At 36.9% G+C, this 13,933-nt stretch overlaps 1 protein-coding gene across 8 annotated transcripts in view; it reads left to right on the top strand.

Moving 5' to 3' along the window:
* SMOC2 (SPARC related modular calcium binding 2) overlaps positions 1–13,933 on the top strand; it is a 195,054-nt gene that overhangs the window by 96,238 nt on the left and 84,883 nt on the right. For all 8 annotated transcript variants that reach the window (XM_040058731.2, XM_040058729.2, XM_040058733.2 and 5 more), the window contains 2 exons: positions 1,815–2,001; positions 8,961–9,043. In XM_040058731.2, the coding sequence (XP_039914665.1) occupies positions 1,815–2,001; positions 8,961–9,043 (270 nt within the window). The remainder of the gene's footprint in view (positions 1–1,814; positions 2,002–8,960; positions 9,044–13,933) is intronic.

Here is a 13,933-nt window from a genome sequence, read left to right on the forward strand (position 1 = left end):
GAGGAACAACTCTGCCCTGCAAAATCTCTCGTCTCTCGTGTAATTGATTTGTGTATCCCAGTCACAGAAAGCAATTCCTATTTCCCTCTTTTAAGGTCTTTCTGTACCCACTACAGTGATTCTCTAAGTACACACTATTATCTAAACAATGGAAATCTGAGAGGTATTTAGTCTCTGTTTATGTCAGTAGGTAGGTCAAGACAAAAACATGCAAAATCATCCGGCTATCTAGATACCCTGTTCAAATACTGTATGAAGCAAAAGAGGAAAAAAGTCAGCTAAAGACCTCCATCTGTGCCTTATGTTATCAAGCTAGCACGTGATATTCTCTTTTTTTTTTTTTTTTTCCCCCTCTCTTTTACATGGACTGGAAAAAAAGCATACTGTTGCTGTAAACCATTGTATAGATTGAATCGTGTGCCATTTAAAGTATGAAGGTGTTTAGCTTCCTACCACCATTTCCCCCTTAACAGAAATATTACTGATTTTGGACATTTATATTTGCAAAAGGCTGCCAACAGCAGTAGTATTCTGGACATGACTCATCAATTTCTGTCAGTGCCTACAATTTGTAAATCATTTTCTGAACTCCATGGGTAAAAGAAAACAAGATTACCCTAGAGCAGAAATTTGTTAAAACACACTAGAATATTCAGTCAGGATTCAACTTGCTCTTTGTTGTGCACTGAACTATTAAAAGTCGAAACATAAATCCTTTAACTGGTTTGAAAGAAAAACAAATATTACCCACTTTTTATTTTTTTTAATTGTAACATTAAAATGACTGTTCTTTAAGTAAAGAGAATCTCTTACTGATTGGAATTCTACTACCTTGAAATTTTACACTTAGTAATTTGAACATCTATAGTGTGCTTAATATTCTTGCTTTTCAAATATTTAATATTGTTTTCCTGTTGGATAGTTTGGGAATTATTTAGAAATGTGGTTTTTAACAATCTAAATTTGACATGATAGGTGACTGATTTTAAGTCCCTGGAAAAAAAAATTACTTGAAAAAGTAGTCTTTCTTATTTAAGGTCTCTGAAGTTTCACATGTACCAGTTTATTAGTGACCAAAAATCCTCAGCAGAGGTGTTATTTTACTGATTGGTGTAAACTGACAGGCCTTCTCAGGCCCTGTGGTTTCTGCTCTTTCCCCCTTGCCTCTCAGTTTCATGTAAAGACTGAGAATGTGTAGGTATGTAAGTTTTTCACACATTCTGAAAGATTTCGAACATACTGATTACATGACATAAAAATGTATTCTTCTTGTGGGTCTTTGCTCTCCAGAGCAAATGATTTGTTGCCAGTACCAGAATCACCAGAAAAGAACGTGCAAAAATTCTCACAGTGTTAAGAGGTTGTTTCAAAACTGGAAAGAATGAGCAGAGTATAAACATCCAAATGAATATCTAGATGAATAATTCATTTAAGGAATCCTAAGCAGTTGGATTTTCTACTGTTCTCTCTGAAAAGAATATGTACTTTAGGGACTGTGGAGTGCATGAGGATTTTTTTGAGGTCACACAGTATTTGCTTATCCAGGGATCACATCAAGTATAGGAAAAAGAGGGGTTCAGTATATTATTCAGACTATAAAATGAAGCAGCTGAATGAAAAGGAAACTAAACTTTCTAGCAATATATAGCCTAAACCAATGTAGCTGGTATTTGAGCTGTAGCAAGCCTTCACAAAGAAAATCCTTATTTTCTGCAATTAGAGAAATATATAAAACAGATATAAAATCTGTTTGATAAATCGAGTAGGCTCTTTCCATCTATCTTCTTCAGTACTCTATCTTTTCCTTCCAAAAGCATCGTCATGTGATCAAGAACTCCAGTCAGCCCTGGAGGAGGCAAAACAGCCCCAGAAAGACAATGTGTTCATTCCAGAGTGTGCTCAGGGCGGCCTCTACAAACCGGTGCAGTGCCATCCTTCCACGGGCTACTGCTGGTGTGTTCTGGTGGATACGGGACGTCCCATCCCCGGTACATCAACAAGGTAAGGAAGTACACAGCTCTCAAGAGCTGTAGTGAGACACTAGGATGCATGCCCTAGTGTCCATGGACTATCATGTAGATTTCTGTTGCTGGTGGAATTACGTCATGTAGGCTTTTTCCACTATAAAGTGAAATATTTTGAGACATCAAAAATCAAGGCCAGATGGCCATGGACTCTTTCACTGCAATGGCACAGGCAGTTTGCCATCCTAGTCCTCTTCTTTACTCCTATTTTGTGCTGGGAATCTAAAGCTTGGAGCGTATAATGAATAATCCCAGAGGAAATCTTGCACTCCTTATCCTGAATATAAAAGAGCCAAGTAAGATAGACTGTGACAGAAACCATGTCCAACCTCATAAATGTTTGGTTATTTTTCCAGCAACCTCCTCAACTATTTAATATGATTGGCTTTGATGGAACAACTCCTTGGGAACGCATAGAGGGGAAATGCCGTTTTAGTGTGTTATTAATAGAAGGTTGGAGTTCAGTCATCTCAGCTGAGCCGGATACATGGTAAAGTGTTGTGAGCCACATAGTGCAGATGTAGGCAAAGCGCATATCAGGTTCCACAGGATGTTATTTAGGTTGGTTATTGAGGTTTGGCCCTTGTATGAATGCTATACAAGCTCATATAGAGCTGGCTGGCAGTATAGGTATCTTGATGCATTCTAACTCTTTTATAACTTAAGCAAAATCTTTTTTATCATTTGCATAAGGTTTGTGAAAGAAATATGCCTTATAAGCCGGTTGCAGTAAAATAATATATTCTTGGGGAGGATTTTTTCACATTTTCTTCTAGTACTGATTTATTGCTAGCTGTTTATACCATGGTCTAGACTATGCCAATTACAGTGTCATCTGAAGTGGACTTGATGATCTTAGAGGTCTGTTCCAACCTTAAGGATTCTTTGATTATATCATTCAAAGTTTCTGTTGATCAACTGTTTCTGGCAAGTTGAGGTCCATAAATGGTCAAAACATAATAGTCTAAATTTGATCCTAAAACTGTAGTATCAGTATACATATTGTGTGAGGATCTAAAGATGACTTCTAGAGATTCCAGACAGTCCCTTTTATGCGCTTTCTCTGTTCTTCACCCATAGGTTTTATTCACTGTTTCTTCTTTTTAGTGTTAACTCTTCTTTGAAGTATTAGCTTAAATATTTTTATTTCCTATTCCCTAATTTGGGTCCAAATCATCTTCTTGTGCTCATCAAGCAACGGGGCTTCTGCTGTGGTTTTGGGTTTTTTTGGATTTTGGTGGGGTCTTTTTTGTTGTTTTGGTTTCGTTTTTTTCTTGTGGGTTTTTGGTTTGGGTTTTTTTTTTTGGGGGGGGGGGGTTGGTTGTCGTCTTGGTGTTGTTTCTTTTTTTGTTTTGGTTTGTTTTATTACAGAGTCACAGAATAGCTGAGGTTGGAAGGGACCTCTGGAGGTTCTCTGATCCAATCCCCCTACTCAAAGCAAGATCATCTAGAGTGGATTACTCAGGACTATGTCCAGTTAATTCTGAGTATTGCTAAGGAAGAATCCATAGCCTCTCTAAGCAGCCTGTTACAGTGTTTGATCACAATCACAGTTTAAAATAAGTTTTCTTTTTTTTGCATGAAATTTTTAGTATTTTATTTTGTGCCCATTGCCTTTTTTCCTGCCACTGGATATCAGCCAGAAGATTATAACTTCCCTTTCATTATTTTCTTCTCTTTGGGTACTTAGAGATAACATTAAGATCCTCCCTGAGCCTTGTCTAGGTGAACACTCTTTCCTTATTATATCAAATGCTCCAGTGCCTTCATCATATTCATGGCCCTTTGCTAGACCCACTCCAGTATGTTCATGTCTGTGTTGTTTGGGGAGCTCAGAGCTGGACACAGCATTGCAGATTAAGTCTCATTCTGCCATTGTGAATGAGAGGGCAAGGATCTCCTCCCTTGGCCTGATGGCAGTACTTTTTCTAATGCAACTCTGGAGGCTACTGGCCCCATACTGTACTGGTGCAGGGAGTTAACCTTTGCTAGGGGCAAGAATTTTGCTCTGTTTTTTTTTTTTTTTTTTAACTTCATGAGATTCCTGCCAGTACATTTCTTCAGCCTGTTGAAGTTCCTCTGAATAGCAGCACAACTGTCTTGTTATCAGACACTTCCTCCCAATTTTGTATCATCTGCAAACTTACTAAAGTTGTTCCATGTCCCAGCATCCCGGTCATTAAGGAGGAGGTTAAACAATATTGTCTCTACAAGCTTTGGGGCACGCCACTGGTGACTGGCTTCCAGCTGAAATGTTTCTGCTGATCCTAACTATTTGAAACTGGCTGTTCAGCTGGTTTTCAACTCACCTCTCAGTTCATTTATCTCATATATACTTCATCAGTTTGTCTATGAGAATGTGATCAGAGACAGTGTCAAAAGCAAAGCTAAAATTAAGATAAAGTAATATCTGCCCATCTCACCTTATCCCTTGAGTAAGTTATAGAATCCTAAAAAGTTGCAGCATTGTCCAAGTATGATTTCCTCTTCGTAATTCCATCCTGACTACTCTGAATCACCTTCTTCATATGTTTTGAAATAGCTTCTAGGAGGATTTACTTCATCACCATCTCAGAAACTGAGGTAAGGCTCTCTGGCTTATTTGGATCTTCCTTGCCCTTCTTGAAGTGACATTTTCTTTCTTCCAGTCCCCAGGGACATTCTGCTGTCAGTATGACCTTTCAGATATAATAGAGAGTGGCCCACAAATCAAACAGCTTCCTCAGCTGTGGGTGCATCCCATCAGGTCCCGTGGAGTTGTTTATGTCGAGTTTGTTCAAATAATCCCTGACTTGATCCTTCATTGCTCAGGACAAGTCTTCCTTGCTCCAGACTTTACTACTGCTCTCAAGGACCTGGGATTCCTGGACACTGGTCTTACAAGTAGAGGCCGGGGAGGAGGTACCATTGAATACTTCTGCCTTCTCTCTGTCCTTTGTCGCAAGGTCTCTTATCCCACCCACCAGCAGGCTTACACTTCCCTTGTCTTCTTTTTGCTGCTGGTACACATGTAAGAAGTTCTTCCTGCTGCCTTCACATTCCTTTACCAGATTCCTGACTCCATCCCTGCACACTTGAACAGTGTCCGTTTATTCCTCCTGTATCAACTGACCAGTTGTATGCTTCCTTTTTAAATGTGAATTTTATTAGGTGCACTTTGTTCATCTGTGCTGGCTTCCTGCCACATCCTGCATGTCAGGATGAACCATTTATGGGACTGGAGGTGATGATCCTTAAAAATCAACCAGCTTGCTTTCCTATTCATATGTGTAGTGTGCATGCAGTATGTGCCATTTTGGCTTCTACTGTCATACTGGAAGTCTAGGTCTTCCCAAGCCCTTGATGAATCACCTATGGAACTAGAATCAGTCTCTGTCTGTTTTTTTCCCTGTTTGGTCTGCTGGGCTCTTGTTTTTGGCAACTACACAGTCACTCAGCTGTGGGGAAAGAGGCGGCAGGAAGACCTTTCACTGTGCTGCGTGTCTCTAAGGTTGGAAGGCTGGAAAATTGGATTCAATCTTTCCATGCATATGGTTTAGACACAAAAGTGCTGTGCCTGATGACTGATGCTAAGAAGATCAGCTGCTATGTTCTTGACCATTTCTGTTTTTTCATCTTTGTTAGACTTAAGGTCAGTTCTCAGTGAAGCTCTGCGGAAGTAAATTTTAGTGATATCCCCAAAGAGGACATTTCTGAGCACAGATGGGTAAGGAAAGTACTCAGTTTTAGGAATTGCATACTAAATAAAGAATGACTGGTGTATTTAGGAATCTAAAGTCTTGGTAAACAAGCAGGTGGGGCAACTGCCTGGAGTTTAAGAGGAATGTCTAGACTTCATTTCTGAGAAATATTTAGGTGGGCTGGAATCCCATTTGTTATTTCTTGATTTTAATTTTTTTTTTCTGTATTGATAAAACTATTCTTTTTTCTTTTTCTCAGACAGAGGAAACTAAAGGGGGATCAGAATATAATGAGGAATATACGCTTGTCTTTTTTTAATTCTTATAGAATGTAAGGAATGAATATGTGAGTTTTTCCTAGTTTAAACAACCAGGGGTTGTTTAATTGTGCAAAATTTGGTGTACTATCTTTCAGTTTCCCACTGCAAAATACAAATTAAAAGATGTTAAAGCTCTACCGCAGGTACTGGTAACATCAGTACTCCTGGTAGCAGGATGGATGCATAGCATACTGAAATCTCTTTTCTGTAGGTAAGGATCAAATCACTTAAGGGACAACACTGAAAGGACAGACAGATCCGGGAAGCTGTTGCCAGAACAGCTCAAGATTTTGCTTGTCAGTTGTTATGATTGTATTCATGAGGATTATATTTGTCATATTATAAGGTTCTGGACACCTCAATAGATGGTAGTCACATTGAACAAGACCCTCAAAATGAAGGGAAGTTATTAACACTCATTTACCTTCTAATACACTGTCATCTGAAAAAAAGACAAATCATTTGTCAGTGAAGGTATTTCAGAAAAAAATTAACTCTTTCTCAAGTTAAAGATATGTCAATGAAGAACCCCTCTAGGACATTTAAGACAGTAAAACTTACAAGAAATGGGTGAAGTTGTGGAATAAATCTGGGTTAAAAGGGGGTAATGCACTTAAAGGCTAAAAACAACCATTCCCATAAAAGCCTATCAGTGTGGTCCTCACCAGCTGGCTCCCAATGCCTCTTGGAAATCACAGCATGAACTTCAGCCTTTTTTCTCAGTGGGGACCATGGGGCTGTGTTCTGACATCTCACGTTTTAGCAACTAGAGTCTGTACAGAGTAAACCCCAACTTGCACAAGTTTCTCTAAACTTAAAAAGGAGCATAAATCATCTTTTTCATGAAGCTGCCCACACTGTAGAATCCCTGTGGAAACCTCCATCCTCTACTGCTTTGTACACCTCAGTAAATCTCAGTGCTTCCTGGCAGACTGATCAGAGGTATAAAGCAGTCTTGCTAAGCCCTTGCCAATTCTAGATATACCTTTACTGCTAGGGATTCTTCCCCTTTTAAATGCAAAAGAGTAACTTGGGATGTCTTTTAACCTCACTATTTTTAACCTAACAGTGCTCCATTCTGACATGCTATCCCGCTCCCACTCTTTCTCCATGAAAACTGAGGCAAGTCTGTTTTTCTTATCAGTTTTTAGCATGGCTGTTCCTGTATGGTAAATTTTAAATTACTTGTTTTCTTTCTTCAATTGCTTTAAAGAGTTAAACGTAGACTTTTCACATTGCAGCATTTTAACACCTATTGGGCTTTTATGGATTTAGTTTGTGTATGATGTGTGTATTTAACAAAAATATCAGTCAAAAGGGTAGAAGAGTAGAGGCCAAAAAATAAAATGAAGGCACAGAGCAGCCACGGTAATGGAAGAGAAGGAGGGGAATGCAGAGTCAGGTATCAGATTAATCAGGGGCCAGGCTGTTTGCCAGATACTGCATTAGTGAGTGTTGCTCAGAGACTTCCCTTTCACTGTTTTCTTGGCTGATTAAGGTAGTCATCCATCAAGTATCTGAATCCAACCCATGTTATCAAAGCACCTTCTATTTCTGCCATTCTTTAGGGTAAAAAATAGTCTCTCGCTCTCCCATGTCCACGAAAACGATACTGTACATTCTTGCAGCAGCCAAAATTTGATGGGCCAGTAGTCAGTTTCATCAGATGATGTAGAAATAAATTAAGCCCTCAAAGGAGAAATAATATTGCAGTTTTCTATGCTGCCTGATAATTAAGAGCAAAATATTTAGGTATTGTTTTTAGAAGCAGTCTGACCTGAATCCAGGACATTACCACCATTCAGTGTTTTTAGAAATGTTTTGTTCCAAAAAAATTTGATTAGTGTATTTTAATAAGACATTTTAGTATGCTGCTCAGTAAATGATTTTTGGTGATGTTGGAGTAGGAGGCTTCAGTTATATAAACTATGAAAAAATGTAGATTCAGTGAACATTATGCGCACACACATGTATGTAGACGCAATTCATGTTAGTTTAACTGAGAATTGAAACATTCTCTGAAATGCTACCTGCTAGGTTCCACAACTTCAATCTACTTTAGGACAATAAAGTAAAAATTTCTTTTGAGGTGAGTGAAAAACCACCGTGCATTGATGATGGGAAACAGAAAGAGGTGAGATTTAGCAGCAGATGCTTCCATCCCTCCTGGTCTTGCATAAAAGGTATTGCATGAGTCACTGTTTGTTGGAAGTACAAATAGCACAGTTCCTTTTTACCAGTTAGACTAACAAAGTGACTTTAAGTAAACTCAGTAAGCATAGAAGAGCCAGAACATTCCAGTAGCAGGTGGAGATTCAGTCTTTTTCACAACTCACTTCAAGCAGATCTAGCCCAATTACCTTCCTTCTGGAAATCCAATCACTTTTTCACTCTTGTTGAAAGCATTCATGGTTAACCCTTCTTACTTAATCTATTTTTGGGTTTTTTGAGAAGATACAGTAGCACATGAATTTAGAGCTGCAGTAGTACCTAACTACTGTACCTGCCTTGCTGTGACCTTGAAATTGTTTTTCTGATGTTTCCCAATATGAATACTGTCTGCGATATTGTTTATGACTTTTTTGTTTTATAGGTGAGAGACAGCCTTATCTTTTCTTGCCTCTGTAAGGTTTCTTTGGTAGATTTTTCAAAAAAAAAAATTTATTTTTAATTAATTTATAGCAATTCTTTAGTTTTCCTCTCAGTAGGATGGGCTTTAGAAGAGAATATTTTTTAGTTTGGTACCAACTCCAGGAGAATAAAGGTGGTTTCTTTGAGGTAAGTGAAAAATACACAAGCTTGCATTGCCCTCTGAATGAAAATTCAGGCTTACTCCCTGAGTACAAGAAGGTATGAGGACTACAGAATTGGAAATAAATTAATTCTTAATCCAATTAACCTTGACTGGTTTTATTTTCTCCCTGTTTGTTCTTTAGGTATGAACAACCTAAATGTGATAATGGTGCCAGAGCTCATCCAACAAAAACAAAGGATTTGTACAAAGGACGTCAGCTTCAAGGTCAGTGAAACTGATAAATTTAAGTTTATGCATTCCAATGCTTTGTTTATTCACTACAGTAAATTAGAAAGCAATTCCTTACACTATATCAAAATAAGGTATCTTTTAGGTATCACTATACTGATTTGCCACTGACTGAAGTATTTGACTTTGGAGGAGTGTAAGTCAATATGGGTCTTGGGATCTTGTCGGAGAAAGTAAGGCTCATTTTAATCAGTAGTTTAATGGCAGTCACATTTACTTACTTGAATTATTCTTTGCTGTTGTCATGTCAGGGAAATCAGCAAATATATCAAGGATAACTTAACCTACGCTTCATAATCCTTTTTCTAGCAAAATCCATGGGAAATTGGCCTCCATCTTCAAATTAGTCTGAAAAATGTAACTTTCTTACTTTCCTCCAAGAGTATCTTTGTCAGTTTACTTCACAAGAATACTTTTTTCATTATTCTCTGTTGCAGGAAAAAATGGTGCTTATTAGAGTTATCATTTTTTTCACACTTTTTATAATCATATGAGAGATCTTATCTATGGATAGTTGAGCTACACAAAAGTGGCTAGAACTTCCTTAGTTTTTGAAATGGCCTTTTAATATGCTTGACTAACTTAAGGTGTAGCAGGTTTGGTGATATTGCACATTATGGGAGAATTGCAAGTCACTGTCAGCTATTCTAATAAGAAGCTAATCAAAAGATATGGTTGAAGATGCCGTGCTTATTGTAGAGGGACTGGACAAGCCATCTTCAACAAATTATTTTACACAACACTTGCATAGTTACAGACTTGGATGGTTACTTGATTTTATGTTTGGTTTTTTTCTGAGTGAAAAGAACTTGACTCAGCAGATGTTATAGCAGAGCAAAAGTTGAAGAAACAAGTTTCGTAGTTAAAGATATCATTTACTGGTCATTCCTACCTTTTGCTAAATATTTTGGAAAGCATTTTCTAGATGTAAGCTTAGAGGGAGAATGGGCAGGTGAAGGTTGCTAAGATTTCATGCATCTATTTTTTATCTAAACTGCTAGTGCTTTCATACAATACAGTAATAAATATTTTTATCCAAAATCAAGATACCTTTCCATTGAAATACTTAACATGAATTTTCAGTGCTGCAAGCTCCTACTTGATAAATTAATTTTCATTAAGTTAGGCAATGGTATATTGATTTTCTTTTTTTTTACATTATGGTATTTTGCATTAGATGCACTTTAGTCCAAAAGACCACTACAGCAATGCAAGCCTGTAATTATCATAACTGATATGTATGACATGGATTTGCTCTCTCTCATCTTAGGATGCTTAGTCTTTGACTTCCAAATGCCTTGTGTTGTTTAAATGTAAGGCAAATACCAAAATTTCTTAAATACTTACAGGTTAGCTAGAAAAATCTCATTCTCTTCTGCTGCAGCACAGAATAAGTACATGCCTGTAGAAGTAATTGGGGGAAGAGGCTACTTCCCAGTTGCAGTTGTGTTAAGATGTTTATTTTTTTCTTTCTCCTTCTGTAAAGTTAAATTCACAAGTCTTCAGATGGCAAATTTATTTCTTATCATGAAAACACTACATCAAGTGAAATGAATTGAATTTACTTTAGACAATATTTTGAAAAAAAGGGAGGTTGAAAGATAATCTTTCTTGTACAAGTATTTCTAGTTGTTAACAAGTAACACAAAGTTGTGCAAATAGCTAATATGAATCAACTTTTTAATAGCAATGAATCACTGTTATTCAGTTTTTCTATTGTAAGCAGCCTTGCAAAGGCATGTTTGCATCTCTGTTGTCTAAATTTAAATATAGGATATAATTGCTGAGTGGTGGCAGGACTGAATAGAGAAAAAAGTAGGTTAATTGGATTCTTACTTTTAAGGACTAATGCATTTCTGAAAGGATGGGTTTGCTTGATTTGCTGATTATAGCCACAAAAATGCAGTAGCTCTGGGTGAAACCACTGTGACTAACTGCCGTGTAAAAGAAGGAAGATTTTAATATTAATTATTTTACTGCTATGAGTGGTCTTAAATGGGATAAACCCTACTGGTAGAACCTCAAGTGGGTTAAATTGGCATGGTTCTGCAGCTACGCGGATTTGTACCACCTGAAAATTTGAACCCATTATACGTTAAGCCAAATATTTTTAGCAGTAATTTGCAAATAAATCAAGAAGCAGGTCTTGGCAAGCATGGATATCTTGTTACGACAAAACTGTGGAAGGTTAGTGTCCCTTGGAGTCCACAGCAAAATTCCCATTAATTTAAACCTAGCTAAGGCTATATTTTCACATCCTAAGGTAATGTAATATAAAGCATCTGAAATTGAAGGCTAGTCTAACGTTTGTAGGGACGATCCAAGCCACCTATATCTCTTCGTTTGGGCTGGAAGTTATATTATAATAATAAAAATAGTAACAATTCTTCCCATTAGATTTCTAGTCCTTTTCTTAAAGCCAAAGCATTTTTCTGAGGTTACTTGCAGTTATGATCCTTCTCAGAAACTGTTTATTCTCAGATAGTGAAATTGAACTCAAAAAGGAGCATAGAGAATATCACACATACTATGGAAACAAAAGGGTTTTTTACTTTTTTCCCAGTCAGAGTTTTCAGACATTTGTATTTTGACCTTTTGTTCTCTTCTATGTTGCACAGTAAAATGGAATCTCTGTGATGAACTAATTTATTCTGTGAAGTCTTGAATAGTTTTTTTCCATGAGGAATTCAGTTTTCTGCATAAGCTGATCAAGAGAATTTAAAAGGGTTTAGCATGAAGGCTTGTTAAGCTAAACGTATGGGATAATGAAATGAGGTGTAGATGCCCCTGTGTTTTCCTAAAATCATGTGTCAAATTCAGCCAAGCTTAAGAATTATCAGATCCTGAAACTGTGATTTTTCAGGCTGAGTTTATGGGTGAAGGTATTTCAAGCATTATGTGTATTCTGTACTTTTTTATAATCAGTAAAACATTTTTAAGCACATATCCGCTGTAGGGTGTATATTTATTTATAATATGTATCAATTTTCTACTATAATAAATTAAGTATATTGTAAAACATATGCAAATACAGAAAATGAAAAAGGGTTAAATAAAGCTGAAATGACAGCAATTTAATTTTTTCAATTTCATCTGTCAATTGCACAAACAATACTTCATTTCTGCACTCCAGTTGATTGTCATGTGCCTACCCTGGAGTACATACACCCTGCCTTGGGATACCGTGGATAAGCTTCCCATTCATAATGCTAGTCTTCGCTCTGCTCTAAGAAACCTGGAAGAAAAGGACCTTGGTATGTAGGAGAGCAAGACATGATAGCATACTGAGGCAGTGCCAGACTACTCAGATAATTTTTCTCCTGGACAAATCTTTTTCTTAGTTAAGAATTGCGCATTGAAAGCAAGAAGTCTCTGTTTTAGGATACGCTGTATGTGAGGGCTGTATAAACTTTGGATATATATGTGTATATATATATATACTTTTATATGACTCTGTTTTTATTTTTACCTGACTTGGGAACTTATCTGTTTTTCCTCTAATATGACTTTCATTCCCTGGACCTGAAATTTGAAAAGTAAATGGAAAATTTTTTAGATTCTGGGAAATGTCATTTTGCTCACATAATATTTTTTAATTTAGAAGTACTCTTATCTTTTGTGCAGGAAAAAACCTAAAAAGGCCAAACAAATGAGTAAATGGCACACAAATTTCACAAGGTCAAGCTGGATTTTCAGAGTTTCCTGGGTTGCTATGATTTTGTCAATTTAAGTCAGACCCCTAATTTTGTTTACATTTTATTTTGGTTTGTTTAAGTTTCTCCTTTTCTTTAATGCAATGTGGGGTTTTTTGAAGTTCCTACAGTTGTGATACTTCCTTTCATACAAAAGTATAATTTGGGAGAGGAAAGTATAGTTTGGAAATGACAGTGCCAGTAATAGTCTCCTGACTTGAGTCAACATGCAGATGTAGAAAATCAATCTACTAAAAGTCTTGAAAGTCTCCCTTTTTAATTTTCTCTAAATAGCATAGCTCTTCAGTGTTGAATGTTTTGTTTTCCTGAGATGCTGATCTCAGTTTACCTTGCTGGAATTCAGTAGAATGTGTCCATTGCATTCAAGTTCCTGTAGGTTTTTACTGGTGATGTAAGATCAGCATTTCACTCCTGTTTCTGTCCTTACTGGCAATCCTTCACTTCAACTGAATATCATTACAACTTTTGATTCTAGAACACTTCTCATAAAAAGGTGAATATTTCAGGGTTTTGATTGCACTGAGTTAAGAAGCATGTGAAAGGTTACAATTTTTATTGTCCAGGGTTTATTTGGTGGCACAAGAAGTATCCAAATTAGTTTTGCACAGCCTCTGAGAGATTTTGTCTCTGTGTCCCCTCTTCCCTTGCAACCCAGATCCGAAACTCAGTGCTTTCCATCCAGGGCTTAAGCTCTGCTAATCTCTTTGGTGGTACTCTGGTGGTCTACAGTTTAAGTCAAACTTAGAACTTTATTGATCAATTGAAATGTCTTGAAAAAGGTCCCTTGTACAGTTAATCAACTCACTTAAAATATATATATAAATAAAAATCCCTTAAAACTCCTTAAATATGAACTGCGGGTTGTTTTCTAATTTCATAGCCTGCTACTCACTCAGCTCTTTTTTGGAGCAATGGTTGTTCTTAAGCTTAGTTTAACCTTGGCATTCAAGCAGTTAATCATGCATGAGAGTAGCTTAACTCATGTGTTTATTTAATTTTTGTGTTACTTAAGAGAAACAAAAATATTCTAACTGCCCAATTTTCTTCCTATTGTAATGGCTTTATTTACTGTGTTTCTGATGGGATAATCCTGCCCTGACCCTGAACAGTTTATGTTTTGTGGAGCAAAACTCATGATTTAAGGTATGGGGGA

This window comes from Hirundo rustica, chromosome 3 (genome assembly GCF_015227805.2).
Source record: "Hirundo rustica isolate bHirRus1 chromosome 3, bHirRus1.pri.v3, whole genome shotgun sequence".
Classification (NCBI taxonomy): Eukaryota; Metazoa; Chordata; class Aves; order Passeriformes; family Hirundinidae; genus Hirundo; species Hirundo rustica.